The sequence below is a fragment of the Xiphophorus hellerii genome, chromosome 8, assembly GCF_003331165.1.
Source record: "Xiphophorus hellerii strain 12219 chromosome 8, Xiphophorus_hellerii-4.1, whole genome shotgun sequence".
In the NCBI taxonomy this organism is placed as follows: domain Eukaryota; kingdom Metazoa; phylum Chordata; class Actinopteri; order Cyprinodontiformes; family Poeciliidae; genus Xiphophorus; species Xiphophorus hellerii.
Genome location: NC_045679.1, coordinates 24,463,903 through 24,479,171, shown reverse-complemented (window position 1 = coordinate 24,479,171; position 15,269 = coordinate 24,463,903). Strand labels below are relative to the sequence as shown.

The 15,269-nt window shown below is 39.7% G+C and overlaps 1 protein-coding gene across 2 annotated transcripts in view; it reads right to left on the bottom strand.

Moving 5' to 3' along the window:
* The window catches only part of ap3b1a (adaptor related protein complex 3 subunit beta 1a), a 60,313-nt gene that overhangs the window by 31,486 nt on the left and 13,558 nt on the right, over window positions 1–15,269 (bottom strand). For both annotated transcript variants that reach the window (XM_032570757.1, XM_032570756.1), the window contains exons 7-20: window positions 12,142–12,324; window positions 10,988–11,140; window positions 9,629–9,726; window positions 8,677–8,731; window positions 8,516–8,587; window positions 7,603–7,665; window positions 7,383–7,515; window positions 7,191–7,300; window positions 6,271–6,447; window positions 5,125–5,311; window positions 4,262–4,392; window positions 3,062–3,209; window positions 2,617–2,794; window positions 261–411 (exon numbers count right to left, since the gene is read on the bottom strand). In XM_032570757.1, the coding sequence (XP_032426648.1) occupies window positions 261–411; window positions 2,617–2,794; window positions 3,062–3,209; window positions 4,262–4,392; window positions 5,125–5,311; window positions 6,271–6,447; window positions 7,191–7,300; window positions 7,383–7,515; window positions 7,603–7,665; window positions 8,516–8,587; window positions 8,677–8,731; window positions 9,629–9,726; window positions 10,988–11,140; window positions 12,142–12,324 (1,839 nt within the window). The remainder of the gene's footprint in view (window positions 1–260; window positions 412–2,616; window positions 2,795–3,061; window positions 3,210–4,261; window positions 4,393–5,124; window positions 5,312–6,270; window positions 6,448–7,190; window positions 7,301–7,382; window positions 7,516–7,602; window positions 7,666–8,515; window positions 8,588–8,676; window positions 8,732–9,628; window positions 9,727–10,987; window positions 11,141–12,141; window positions 12,325–15,269) is intronic.

Genomic DNA, 15,269 nt, shown 5'->3' with positions numbered 1-15,269 from the left:
ATTATTGCGATAAACGATAATATTGTTGTTGTCAGACCATTTTCATGTGATACATGTGTTACTGTTGTTTTATGAGAGTGGAAATGTGAAAATTTGTAGCCTTTGATTGACTGTAATAATCAATTTTCTTGACTTGACTGTAACTCAAACTTGTCCTAACTCTGAGTTGCAAAGTCAAGATTTTGAGGTACTTGCTTCAGCTAAGCAAGTACCTCTGCTCTGCTGTGCCAGGCTATAATGACGTTGAAGGGTGACATCACCTTCGGTTTAGTCTTTCCGACGGTCTTCTTCTGCGGAGCCGGAGAGTCGGAGTCGGAATCCTCCGAGGAGTCAGACTCCGAGGAGGAGGAGCTTTCAGCGGATGAGCTGCTGGTTTTGCCCAAAGGACCGTTTCCGTTTTCATCCGAGCCACTAAAACAATCAGGCAAAAGAAAAACAAAATGCCTCAAACATACAAGCAAGTTTCAGCAAAGCCATTTTCCCATTGTATTAACATTTTCTAGAGATGCACTGGTCCTGAAACTGAAAAAAATTCTAGATTGTGTATCTGTGACAACTGATAAGGTCGGATCTGTTCGGTCTAATTCTATGTTTTGAGCTCTGAGCGACGTCATTATTTTACATTAAATATAGAATTTCTAATTGCAATTTCAGAATAATTTGACAGGTTTGTTGCAGTTTATTTTCACATGTTTGACCAAGACAGTCAACCTTTTGTTTAGTCAGGTTCTTTATTATTAGTTCTACTTTGGCTGCTCTACTCCTAATTGTACTGACTGAACATGTAAAAATGTAAAAACATGTAAAAACAACAAATTAAAGTTGTTGTTTTTACATGTTTGATCAAGATTGTGAAGTTAATGGCGTAACAAATAAGTGTGTAATTCAGTACATTCATGTCTGTGTAAAAAAAAATTGCATCGAGTCAATTCAGCACTGTTTTTCTGCATCGTATCGTATCGGCCGATACCAATTCTCTGATATTGTTATCGGAAGTGAAAAAAAGTGGTTAATCTCTAATAATTTAGTTTACAAGTGAAATAACCTTGAGTCACATTAAACACATTCAGCTGTAACAAAAACACCGGGGGGGAAAAAAAAAAATCGCGTCGAGAAGTGGAAGCAAAACAAACTTTAAGGCGTCTGAAAGCTCTCAGTGCGCTCGATCAAAACGACGACGATCAATCTGTTTTTGTTTGCAAAGTGAATTCAATGCGGCGCTCAGTCAAGAAAGATTTTCTCCATCTTTCTCCCCTCTCTTTCACTTGCTCTGTCCCTCTTCAATTTGTTCCAATAATGAGTGTTTACTCCGCCTGCCTGGGATTTTCAGCCGTTAAATTAATGAGGGGAATTGTGACGGTAACTGGCTTTTTAACTTGGGCGATGATGAAAAGCCAGTATTAATTTGGCCTACAGATTTCATTTGCTGCGAACAGGAAAAAGTGATATAAATCACTGTGGGACTGATTAGGCCCTGCCTGAAATGACTGGGCCATAATGAGGGCATTATGCTGTGTTTGTTGTGGAAGCACTGGGGTGAGCGGCTCTAATTACCGACTGTACGCGTGTGTGCGCGCGTTCTGGTGTGTTTGAGCACTGGGGTGAGTTGCTCTAATTATACTCTCTAATGGAGAGAACAGGGTCAGCCGGCAGCCTGTCACACAGCAAAAAAAAAAAGAAAAAAGAAAAGAAAGAAAAAGAAAAAGAAGATCAGGTACGTTCGGTGATTTTGTGTGTCCGTGAGTAAATGAAGTGCGCTGCGTAAGAAACTAAATTTGCCAGTTGTGTAAGGGAGAGTGCGTGAGCATATTCTGTAGTAATGACTCAAATCTCGTTTATTGGTAACACCAGGCTGCTAAATGACCAATCAAAAGTCATTATCCATTAGCCATGTAAATGTGGGTTACGCTACTGGAGAAAAATTCTCCTTGATTAGCTTGTTAATGGAACGCCAGCGATACTCCTGCAGACCGGCCGACCCGAGAGAGAGGGAGAGAGAGGGAGAGGGAGAGAGAGGGAGAGGGAGAGAGGGAGAGGGAGAGAGAGGGAGAGGGAGAGAGAGGGAGAGGGGGTTTGTGTGGTAAAGAAAGGACAGACGCTACAGTACATTAAATTTGCATGGATTTAGGGTTTATTCTGCATTTAAACAGAGTTTATTCAGCAAACTTTATTGGTTGCAATAAGTTTCCTGGATGGACGTTAATGAAAGAAGGGGGGGGGAAAGTAGTTTTTGTGTGGGAGGCAAATGATCCAAATGGGGAAAACTTTGTTTTCTTCAAAAGCTAATGATGCTAAAGCTAGCATCGATTCACAGCTTTCGATGTGGCAGTGGAGTAAAGCGCTACTCCACTGAATTTAGCAACTATGGGTAGGGCTGCAACTAACAATTAATTTAGTTATCGATTAATCGATCATTTTGATGATTGACTGATTAATCGGATACAAAATTGGTACATTCTGCTGATTTTCCTTTTAAGTCTATATTATATCAGAAATTCATCGCAGCCACACAAATTTAGACAAGTCAAATTTGGAAAAGTTATGCTTTCTTAATGACTGTAGTTAGAGATTTGTGAAACCTGAAGAATCTGGCAGACAGCGTGGATTTCACCTCACCTGTCCGCAGCGGTCTGCTTGCTTTTCCTCGGGGTCACCTTCTTAGCTCGTTTCTTCTCCTTTTGTTGGGATTCAGACTCGCTGGAGCTCGCTTCGGATCCGCTCGAACTCTTTTCGGAATCGCTGGAGGTCTTCTCCAAGTCTCTGCTGCTCTCCTCTTCGCTCTCACTGCCCGACTCTAAAGAACAACATCGTAACTGTAGGTTCAATATAGTTCTTTTTACTCTAATAAATCTTATTTTGGTGTCGTTTGTGTGTTTAATTTAATTGAATTTGTTTTAATTGTCATCTGAAATCAGCCGACCTGTTTATTTCGCGTTGCAAATATTTTCTAATAATTAAGTAAAATAAAATCGATTTCTGTCAAAATCTAAAGGAATAAAAAAGCATTTCTGTCAGTTTCTGAAACCCGCTGCAACATTTAAACTCTAAAACACAAACACACCTTCACTGCTGCTGCTGCCACTGCTGCCACTGCTGCTGTCTTCACTGCCACTTCCAGATCCTTCCTCCTCCTTCTCCTCATCGTCCGAGTAGAACTTATCAGATTTGGGTTTTTTGGCTTTCCCCAGAGACGGCGCCCACTCTTGTACCTAAAGCGATGCAACACATCAAGTTATGTTGCCAAGAGCGACGGGAGATAATAAACGAGCTCAGAGATTAGCAGATTTTTTTCTTCTTTTCTGCTTTTTTGTTAAAGGCCACATTTAAAAATATCTAAGCTTTATTTAAAGACCGAACAAAGTTGCTTTGTTATCATTGTGGCAAAAAGACGCAGTTGTTTCACTTTGGAGTTTAAAAGATTTAAATGGACGGAGAAGTGGATGAGCAGCAAATTTTGTATCTCCAGACATTTTTCTCCTGGCTTTCAGCAGTGGGTGTTAATCAACTTTCACTTTGTGGATGTTATCTGATGCCGTGTTTTGAGCTTTGTGCAATCCAAAGCACGTTATGGACAAATACTTTAAAGTACAAATGTAAATCCTTCATTCCCTCTTGGATCGTCTATTAAACAGGCGACACGAACTGGACAGGACTCCATATTATCGCCAATTAGATAGCTAAAGCTTACAGTAAAACTATGTATCTTCTAAAATATTTGTTAAAACTGTCACTATGTCCTGACAGCATGGGACAGATAATCTACGAAAAAGAGCTCCACTGCCTCCTCGATGCTCCTGCTGCCATCTGCAGAAATGCACCGCTCCCCATCAGCAACAACCAATCAGAGCCAGGAGGAGGGTCTTAGTGCTGTCAATCAGGCTACTCACACCCAGTTTTTACTTTCTCCATTAAATACATATTTTTCACAACCTTATTATTATTTTTAAGCCTGTTGGGGTAAGATACATTTAGAGTAAAACGGGAAAATACACAAACGTTCAAGAAAGTAGGTGACAATTTAACTATTGAGCTGGTGAGAAACATAGATGCTCCAAATGTTTATTTCTTTTTCATCCCTGAATTGTCTGTATGTTAAATATGACAATAAAAATTAACATGGCTGATGATGATGATGACATGAAATATTTGTATTTAACTGAATTCAATGTATCTGAAGGTGTACCTATTACAGTTTACTGCTGGAGTAACTTGAATACGTCAAAAACTGCTGAATGAGAAATGTTTCTGATAAAAACCGTACCGGTTCGATCACTTCCACGTTCCTCACAGACGGATCCGGTGCCACCGCTGGCCAGTCGGACAGCTCCTGGTAGCCGGTGGTTTTGATGTTCAGGCTGTGGGAGAGGGTCCCCAGCTGGAAACGGTCTCTGTCTGAACGCAGCGGGAAGGAAAATGAAAGGAAGTCCAAGAAATCCGACACAAATTAGCAAGAAGCTCAGTTGTCAGTGAAGAAGTCGGTGATTGGGTGTCGAGGAATAATTGTTTTTGTCGTTAATCACCACAATCACCCATTACTTTTTCTCTGTGAGCAACAGGATAACGAGTGCTTTTGTCCTTAGAGGGCGAAATAAGAAAAAAAACAGTGCTCCTTTGTTTGATAGAAAAGAGAAAAAAAAAGAAGAAAACTTCACTTGCGAATATTAAGAATGACAGGAGTGAATAAGGCCATCCATAAACATCCAGTGGGTGCAAACTGCCTGTGAATTTTAATGTTACAGGAGGCTGTTTCGTCCATTTTGTCAAGGAGGAAGAGAGAAAATGAAGGGTTTTTTTTCCTCCACCTCCCGGTGTCTCAACAAAGGTTTGCGCCGGCTCGATAATTTACCCATCTCATTAGTCCAAGGTAAAGGGGTCTGACCTAACTGCCCTTCAAAGAGACACACACACCAGAATAATGAAAGCGCCGCCTGAATCCACTGGAAACAGAGCCACTCAATTTGAAGTAAAGCTTCCCCTAATTCATATTCAGAGATTCTCTTCTGGCTTAAGAAAAACAGGCAGGAGAAAGTAATGGATTTAATCGCACCTAGAAAAGTGGCTTAGGAGGCCTAATACGTTTCATAAATACGGCTTAGAGGTTAAAACGACGTGTGGGTGAAGTACCTTTGAAAGCGGACTCGAGGACCGGCGCCGGCTTGGAGGCCAGCAGGATGCGGCGGGCGTACTTGTTGAGGGCGCCGCTCTTCTCGCTGGGCACGATCAGCTGTCGGATGAAGCGTGTCCGGTCTCGAATGTCGTAGCTCTGGTCGTATTTGCCGAGGTTCAGAATGTACTGGGTCAACAGCTTGGTCTGGGAGTGAAAGGAGAGGTAGGACCTAGAGCTGATTCGTGCACAATGTGATCTACTGAAAAGAAAGGTTCCTGTTGCTGCTGGGGGCTTTAGTGCTTCTGTCTGCACAAAGTGCAAATAGCATCAATATTTAGCTAAATTTTCCAACGCTTTTATCTTCCTAGTTTTCAAAAAAAAATTGTTAAAACAGATTTTTGAAAATTTTTTGGTATACGACTCTTCTGCTTAAAGGAAGAACATGAATGGTTGTAAGAGTTTTCTGTCAGAAATGATGGATGAGACAGAAAGAGAGGAAATTAAACACTAACATTAAACTGTCATAACAACAGTAACCTTACAATTCTTTAAAAAAGGATTTATATTGAAAATTGTATATTTTTATTTGGCTAATCCACATGTTTGTAAATAAATTGCCAGTACGGTAGATGAACATGATTTTTAGTAGAGATGCATCAAGAAACTATCTGGTAACTGGAATCGTTTCATTTTCAACCAGGTCATCCCTGGGCAACAGCTAGCCTGTTAGAAACCAAAAAACTTATTTTTTCCAAATTAGTGAAGGACCCAAACTACCATATAAATAATGTAGTGATATTATTTATGCGGTATTAATATATTATATTCTTTATTGTGATTGCTTAACAGTCTCTTCACTGTTTTTGGCAGGAATGTGACGTCGTAGGTCAGTCGATAGTTTAACTTGTCTCCGACATTCTCTCGTTACTAACGTAGCCTCTGCAAATTTTACAAAGGTGATTCCGTCTTATCTCAAAAAAAAAAGCACTTCCTGTTCATTCATGACTTCAACATCATCTCTCATTCACCCACGTCGTGATTCGCATGCTGTAACTATAAGCTACAGTTACATAGTTGAAAATATTTGATACTTGTTTGAAAGATCTAAGGTCAGCATCAGAAATTTGTCAACGGGTTTTCCTTCCGGTGGAAACCTTCTGCACCTGCTTCGAGTTGGTCAGGTACAGCTTCGCCGCCAAGTTGACCGTCTGCAGCTTTACGATATCTTCCTCAGCAGTGAAAGTCTTCGCCATCTTTCGGAGTACGTCCGGCGCTATCTTCGGCACCCTCTCGCAGTACTCTCCCATCAGCCACAGGATGCTGGCCCGAGCCATGGGAACCTGCCGAGTTAAAGTGAAAGATGGAAGCAAAGTGGCCACCTGTCCTTACGCTGTTTAACAGCAAAGTTCATCAATAGCTGCTTTTCAATCAGCCACAGAATGCCGCAAATTAAAATTCCGAAAATGAATTTGTGTTTCGAAAACACTTAATTTTTTCTAAATAGTTATTGCACTAGGATGAGGCGGTTTTTCAGCCATATCAAAATGGATGTGCATATTGCAAAACTGCAATGGAAACACTTTTTTCGCATCACACGAGTCACGTGATCAACAGCTGGATGTTGCTACTGCTGAAAAAGATGAAGAAGGCGACCAGGAAGTGGTCTTCTAGGAGGATGACGGTTTGTTTTGTTTTTGCAACAATATGCACCTGGCTCCCGCAGAGCTCTCACAGCATCACACAGCTCATGAAAAGTGTTGTGTCATTCGAACGTGTAGAATCCATAGCTCTTCTGTAAAATGGCTGACTACAATTTTCTCCAAAAGGCCGCATATGTAGCGGCTCCAAAGTATGAGAGGCTTGTCGCTCCAACGCTTGAATAAGACTCCAGCATTCCTCTGATGGCTGAAGTATGAATACATCTCATGTAACTGTTTACATCAAAATCAGCCATGATTTTTTAATAACTTATCACGTGAACAAGCATATTGAAACCTGTGTTCTTTTGACACTAGCAGAATATCGACAAAGATTTGGGCACATTGGCAGTGGAAACGCAGCTAGTGATGACGACGTCACATACGGTGATGTTGTCGAAGAGCTTGGCCATGTGCTTGATGATGTCACAGTGCTGGGTGGGCTGAGTCTGCAGCAGCTTCTTGATGACCACCACGCTCTCGGCCACGACCGTCTCTGTCGAAACAAGCCAAGCAACTAACAACGGTCGCCCCGGAGACGAACGCGCGAGGCTGCACGCGGCTGCGCATTTTCCTACCGTCTCTGTTGGAAAGCAGCAGCACCAGGCCGTTGAGGCAGGTGTCCGTGACTTCGGAGATGTTGGTGGCACACCTGCCGATGGCCTGGATGGTAGCGGCAGCAAACGCCTTGTCCTGGCTCTTCACGTAGGTCTGGAGTGCGATCGGAACCGTGAGAAGAACGTTGAGGAAAGGAAAGCCTTGGTTACTGAAGACAATACTTTAAGAGAACCAACAAACCTGGAATTCCCTCAGGATGGTGGAAATGTTGGCTTCGTTGGCGAGATTAGTTAGGATCTCCAACTGTAAAAATCGGGAGAGGAACTTGATTATCGGAAAGTGGGGTAAAGAAGTGGAGTGGGATTTTGTGAAATACAAAAACACTGTGGAAACCAGAAGTTTACACACACAGAATAAAAGAACATACACATCTTTTCTTAAAGTCTGAAGTTAAATCAGATCGAACTTCTCTTGTTTTAGGTCCGTTTGAATTATCAAAATTATTTCTGTTTGCTAAATGTCACAATAATGAGAGAAAAAAACAAACAGTTCCACTTTAGTTTCATCAGATCTCAGGACTTGTCTCCAAAAATAAAGGTCTTTGTCACTCTGTATTTCCAAACTGCAATCTGACTTTTTGATGTTTCTTTTGGAGGATTTGAGTTTCCTCCTCACAGAGTGACCTTACAGGCCATGTTTTTCTGTATGTACACTTGTGATCTTTAAGATATTAACTGGTAAATTCAATTTTATGATATGTACAGCATGTATATGAGGATTTGACCTCTAATCAATTGGTAGGCAAAATTAACACAAATTAACACAAAACTATTAATTTACCTGCAGAATTACAGTATATAACAAAAAAACAATGAATATTAATGATTTTGAAAATGTCATGCTCTTCAAATTTAAATGTTAATTTTGATTCACCTGAAAACTAATCCCCTAACAAACTTAGAAACATTATAATGAATTAAATAGTCAAACAATTTATGAATAGGCGCAGTTTGCTATACCAATCTGCTCCATATGTTTAAATTTTTCCTACAGGTTACCAAGCAACACAGTTTCAAGCAGTAAAATAATTAGTGCTTGTCATTTAGGTTCACTTTAAACTCATGTTGTTTGCAATAAAGCAGGAATCTGTTACCTTCAGTGTTTTTATGTGGGTGGCGTCTGTGGACCTGACATAGAAACTCTTCATGTACGGCTCAAACATCCCCTGCTCGAGACAAATTAAAAGAAAAAAATAACTTATTGGGAAAGCAATAAAAGGAATTGATTGTTATAATGTTTTGTGAACAGCCTCACCTTCCTCTGAATGGACATGGTGGCGATGTTCTGCAGCACGACGTACTGGACCTCTCTGCACGAGAACAAGAAGGAAAACAACCTTAAGGTGCAGAGACTGCAGAGTACAACGGCACATTAGGGCCATCGTAGAGAGAAACAAAAGAGGAGCAAATGTCTGCCAAAAAAACTCAGAAGTTTCAAGATTAATCTCAGAAAGTTTTAGGTTACTCTCAAAAATTTTCAAGAAAAAGATAAGGAAATTTTCAGAGCTCCAAAAGTTGTGAATTTGCAGGAAAAAAACCCCTCAAGAACATGGACATTCTCAGAGCTCCGAAGGTTTTTACATTTGAGAGAAGAAAACGTAGAAATTGTATTCATTTCAGAAGTTTTTGAGCAAAATACAAGGAAATTCTCAGAGCTGCAAAAGTTGTAAAACAAATCTGAAATTTTTATTAATTTTAAAAGTTTTCAAGTAAAAAAAAAAAGAAAGAAAGAAAAACAGGAAATTCTCTGGGCTCAAAGTTGCAAATTCGAGAGAAAATAAAACTCAGTAATTTTCAAGACAAAGACAAAGAAATTCTCAAAGCTCCAAAAGTTGTGAATTTGCAAGAAAGAAACTCTGCAATTTTGAAGGATTTCAGAAGTTTTCAAGAAAAAAAAACAAAAAACAAGAAAATTCTCTGGGCTAAAAAAAAAAAGTGTCAAAATTGTAATATTTTCAAGAAAAGAAATTTGAATTTTTTTTGTTAAAGTAAAGACATTCTCAACTTTTTGTGCTCAGAAAGTGTCCTTGTTTTTTTCTTGAAAATTTCTGAGATTAATCTCAAAATTTCTGAGTTTTTTGGCAGAAATTATCTCCTCTTTTTTTAGTCCTCCAATACGCCGTCATAGCAGAGCTACCTTTACATTTCACCTTCTTTTTTTTTTTTAAACACCATACCAAATAGTAAGAAGGGTTTTTTTTAGTTACCTGTGGCTTCTCAACAGTCGAACTAGGGATTTAGTGACGATGCTCACTTCGTGTTTAGGGGCGAGATGCCAGTAAAGTTGAGCAACAGCCATCACAACCTGAACACACAACAACAACAACCAAACAGTAAATCATTAAACAAAGTCTGCTTGCTTTATTTTTATTTTTTTTACAGATTCGTCCTTTACCAGAACACATCAACACACTGAAAACATTCCACAAAAGCACTCAAGATACAAGGTAATTTTTCAGGGGGAGCTTTAAATAGCAGGAAGACGCGTGTCCGTCGTGGGGAGGCAGAATGAAAGGCCCGAGGCAGCTATGAAGATGGAGGATGTCACTGCGCTGTCACGAGTAAAGACACAGCATGTCACATTTTAATCAACACTTTCATTTGGGAGCATTTTTCCTCCCGCTGCTACACTGAGACACAGACCTTGAGACTCCTGGTTGATGGAAATCTGTAATCAGTTTTCCTTTTTTTTTTTTTTTTTTTTGTCTTAGGTTCACTAAGAGATGTGCAAGAACAAAAATGGGATAAAGGAGGGTTGTGTGTCTAAAAATAAAAATCATAAGTTACTATAGTTGCTCATATTGTTATTAATAAGTTTGATGAATTTTGTGTTTTATCCATTTAGACATGCCTGTCTGGTTGGTTACACTTCAGAAAAAGATTGACAGCAATTATTGTGATCCATTTTTTAAATTCTTCATTTTTTATATTTCTCTGTTGTGTCTAGTTGCCCTTTTTAATATAACTGGAAAAGTGAATTTGTTTATTTGATAAGGGCTAAGCTTCATTTTTGGAGAAAGTTTTTACACCCAAAAACAATGAAGATTACAAAAACAACAACACCAAAATAAACAATTATTGCAGCGTTTTTTTTCCATCATCATGATAAATGAACCATTGATCACCACAGGATAAGTTTTTTTGTGCATCATTTCAATCAGAGACATTTTCTGGACAGCCTCTAGTGGCCAACTGTGGTACTGCTATTTTATTCATTCCATATTAGCGTCATTAATAGAAAGTCACTGCAATCATCTTTTACAACATTCAAAAATGAAAAACTGTAACAGACGGAAACCAGTAAAGTTGTAGACGGTTTAAAATTTCCCCTCCATGATTATTGTCGACAATAAAAATGAAAACGCATCGCTGTTACCGTTGATCATTAGCAGCATAAAACAGCTCCCGTTTCCTCTATTTTCTGCCCTCGAAACATTGATAGTGTGATGGAAATGGAAAATTACTGCTGAGTTCCAGCGCAGACGTTTACATTACATGTTCCTGTAGGATGAGGTTATTTCAGATGGTTCTCCAACAGGAGGTGTTGTGGGTGTGTGTGAACTCACAGCAGTGTTCCTGCTCTGCAGAAGAGGCTTGGTGTTCCTCAGCAGCAGCCTGTGATCTGGATCCATGATGTACGGCTTCGCTTCTCTCTGGCCTTGTTTCTCCTCGGAGTCGGAGTCGTAGAAGGCTTTCTCGTTCTCGTCGAAAATGCCGTCCTAAAATTTAAAAATGAATACATTCATACAAGATGCTAATGTACACCAAAACATTTTGTAAAGGAGTAAATGTCATTAAGCTTTGACATTTAAAGCTTAAATGTTAACGCTTCTTTGACATTCTTGGATTCTTGGAGAATCAATGATGCTGTCGCAATCAGAAACATTGTTTTTCTAATTGGGATTTTACTTAATAAGTCAAAATAAAGGGTGAGAAAATTGTGAAATGCAAAAAAAAAAAAATTAAATACACAAATAAAAAAATGAAAACTTTGTCTTTTCACAGCATATTATGTTTTTTTTTTCTTTTTTTAAGGTTTTGGATCAGCTGGCCTTTATTTGAGAGAGGTAAGACAGAAAAGAGAGAGGGGGGAAAACATGCAGCAAAGGTTACCAGGCCGGGACTCGAACCTGCGATAGTAAAGGCCTCCACACATGGTCGGTGCTTTACCCCCGCGCCACCACAGCATCCATTTCTTAGCATTTTAAGCTGCCAAGTCTTTTGGAGAAAATCTCCACCAGCTTCGCACATCCACTGACCCCATGTGCGTTTCTTGAACTGACAGTCTGACAGAACACCTGTCCCACTTCCTCGCTGTCAGACTGTGACATCGCCTGAGCGGCACGCCAAGGCCGTGTGAGGATTCAGTAGACAACATTGGCGATTTAAAGATGAGGCCAATAAGAAGACTGTGTGAAATATTCATCATATTGTCACAATCATTAGTAAAAGTCATATTTAAGTCATTTATAACCAAAAGTATTCCTCGCAGTTCACGATTTTGGGTCAAGCGGATTCTGTTTCGTCCTGAAACGTTTTGGCATTTGATACTCCCAAAAAGAAAAATTTAACTGGATAATTACAGGCTGTGGAATACTGGGGTCTTAAAACCCTTCAAAGAACGAAAGAAAACCAAACTGGTTTTAAACGTACCAGTTCTAAACCTGTCTGGTAAGTGTTTTAAACTTAACAGTAAGTTAAGTTACACCGCGCCTCTCACCTCCTTCCAGGGGCTGGTGAACTGCGTCCGGGCGTAGCGCGTCAGCATGTTGATGATGACCACCTGGCCCCACTCCTCCACGTCCACCAGCAGGTTACACAGCTTCCTGTAGTTTCTGTGGATCAGGTCGATGCGGTCCGGGCACACCTCCTCGAAGGCCATCACCACACTGCCGGCCACCAGCTGGAGGACAGATTTCACTCCGTTAAAAAGAAACTCTGGAGACATGGGTTTTTTTTTCTTCTCTTTTTTCTGTTTGCCATTTAAGTGTAACGTTTATTTCCAGTTAAATCTGTTAATTTAGGTTATGAACATTTCAAGCGGCTTTCTCCTCAGATAAATTGTACAATTACTTCATCTCTTGAACAAGCAACAATTTAGGGACTCTAGAGAAATAAAGCGCCGTTACGTATGACTCTTGTTGCAAACTTTTTAGTGCGGCTGCAATTTCAGTCCACATAATAGCAATTTACAGCTCTGATTACAATAAACTCTTTTAGCCCCTTAAAGAAGTTGGATGATAATTAAAACAACAATACAAGCAAAAACACTTTATTGAAGAGAGCGCAGGCAAAGGCCGAAGCGGTGGCGAAGAGAACCAATTATCAACCGTTTAATTAGTTTGTTGTCTGCTAGCAACGCCCTGCTCTCCCAAACACATCAACTTCAAAATGTCTGCTGCCTCTGTGATCAACAGTGAGACCAAGAGAAGGACAACGTGAAATATGAATCAATAAACCACAACATAAAGTGACAATAAAGCAAAAAGAACCATAATACAGTTTTTCTTCTGTTCTGACTAACCCAATGCTTTGTGTCGGTGTTTTTCAAAATAGGGGCCGCCAGGGGGCGCCGTGGGAAAGTTGGAAGAAAAACGAGAAAGAAATCATTTTTAAATTAATCCTGTAAATGTTTTAATCTTAATTTTTGTTTCCCTTTTTATTCAATGACTTTTGAAGAATAAAATATTAGGTAAAGTAAAGGATTTAAACACTATTTTTGCTGACGCTGAGTTTCTGGTTAGCATTCAGTCAAATTCATCAAACTGTTTTGTTTTTCAAGCTAGCATAGCGGGAAATGAAAAAGTTTCTCACAAGATGCAAAAAATCCACAAGAACTGTGGGAATAAAATAAAATTTGACGTGATTCATGTATAATATGACTTATTTTCTTACAATCAAAAGAGAGGATTGTGATGAAAAATGGTATAATCTGGCAATAGTTATAATATATGATTTATAATTAAAAAATGGCCATCTAAAAATCAGACAAAATCAGGAAGAATTTATGCTAACTGAATGTAGTAATTATTGAACAGTGAATAAAAACCATTTTAAAACTTGATGTCGTGTGGGAGAGGAGTTCCAGCATACATGAGCCTGATTGACAGCGCTAAGGCACTTATTGTGGCTCTGATTGGTTCCCTCTGACTGGGAGCCATCTATTAATCAGCTGATTAAACTATTAAATCAATCAGTTTGTTAAAGTCAGTTTAATGTATGAAGAGTAGAATAGATTCTGCACAGTGAGCGCCTGACAGCATCTATCAAACGAGTTCATTCTAAATCGTTCCATTAGTGATGAAATCACTATTACTGAAGCTGTAATAATCAATATGTGACACTATTTTACACAGTAGTGGAAATATGAGAGTTTATGCTTTAAATAAAAGCATTTAGATCTTTTTTTTTTTTTTATTTGTGTAAATACAGTTAAACTGGGATGTTTTTTTTTTACTCTTAAGTTGCCATGTGGTGAAAAAAAGGACACAAATCCTCACATTTTAACCTTTGTAGTTTTGTGTTTTAGCAACACTTCCACCTAGCGTTTTACCGTGTCACTTACTCTCTCCGTAACCGTCCAGCTCTCGTTTCCGACAAAGACCACTGACCTCCACCCCTAGGCCCCCGATTAGATCCGGCTCCAAGGTAAACTACACGCACCATCAACAAATCTGACACCCCAATCTGTGGCGTTCATACGCCGCCGCCTCCCCCTCGGTCCCCCGGCCATATTATCTACCCCCGCGTGACAAGCCGGTAATGGAAAAATCACACTAAGCAAATGGTTCTTCTAATAACAATAAATTTCCTATAAAATTATGAAGGGGCCCAAAGCGTTTCCTTGCATCTACTTTGCTATGAATTCTAATTAAGGTGGCGGGGAGGCGGAGAGTGCTGGGTCATCACGTCAGAGACAACGCGCGCCTTTTTGATTGATGGCCCGGCATGGGGTCGGCCTATCCTCCTATCCTCCCTTCTCTTTTCTCTTAAATTAATGGGCATCTCACCTAGGCCCTAATCATAGTACCCCACCACCCCCGCCCTGCTCTCCCTTTCTGTTCTCATTTCAATTTTGCAGAAGGTGCAGGGCGGGGGACGGACGGGAGAGATCGATCATTTATCTTGTAATGGCTGGATAATAGATCCATCACGGTAAAACAGCTGCACAAACTCCTATGTTGTCTCTGTCATCAGGCGCTCCCCATTTTCTCTTTAAAGCGTCCTGCCTACAACCAGCCCGCCGTGTGCCACGGGCGTTTAGCTAAACGCCAGCAAAGGTGTGTGTTAGGGGGGCGAGACGAAGACGCACACGGAGCAACTACCGGGTGTTTCAGCACCAGAAAAAAACCCACCAGATTAACAGTGTTTAACCATTTACCTGATGTTAATTTGACTTATTGTGCAATATTGTGAGACGACTGAAATTTTATAAGGTTACTTTAAATATCAAACTGATTTAAAAAACACACAAACACACAAGGGAAAGCTAATTATTCCTTGATAATCTCTAATTGGTAAATTTTCTGTAAATCACAAAAATGATTCCGTTTTTCTCCCTTCTAAATATCTAACGCATAAACAGGAATGATCCTGTAGTTCTCTCCTTACCTGTTGGATTCAAAACAAGGGACGAATGTTTTTTTCTTTTTTTTTTTAAAGTATGTGTTACAGTCCTTAACGAAAGTAAATATCGGTATCGGCCACTGGGATGATCGGTGCATCTCTATAAAGAAGAGTTGGTAAAGTTTTGTCAAAGTTGCTTTCTTCTGGGAATTTTACAGTCGTGACAAGAAAAGCACTGAAAAAAAGAATACTTGAAATTAATGTTAAAATAAAAGAAAATTA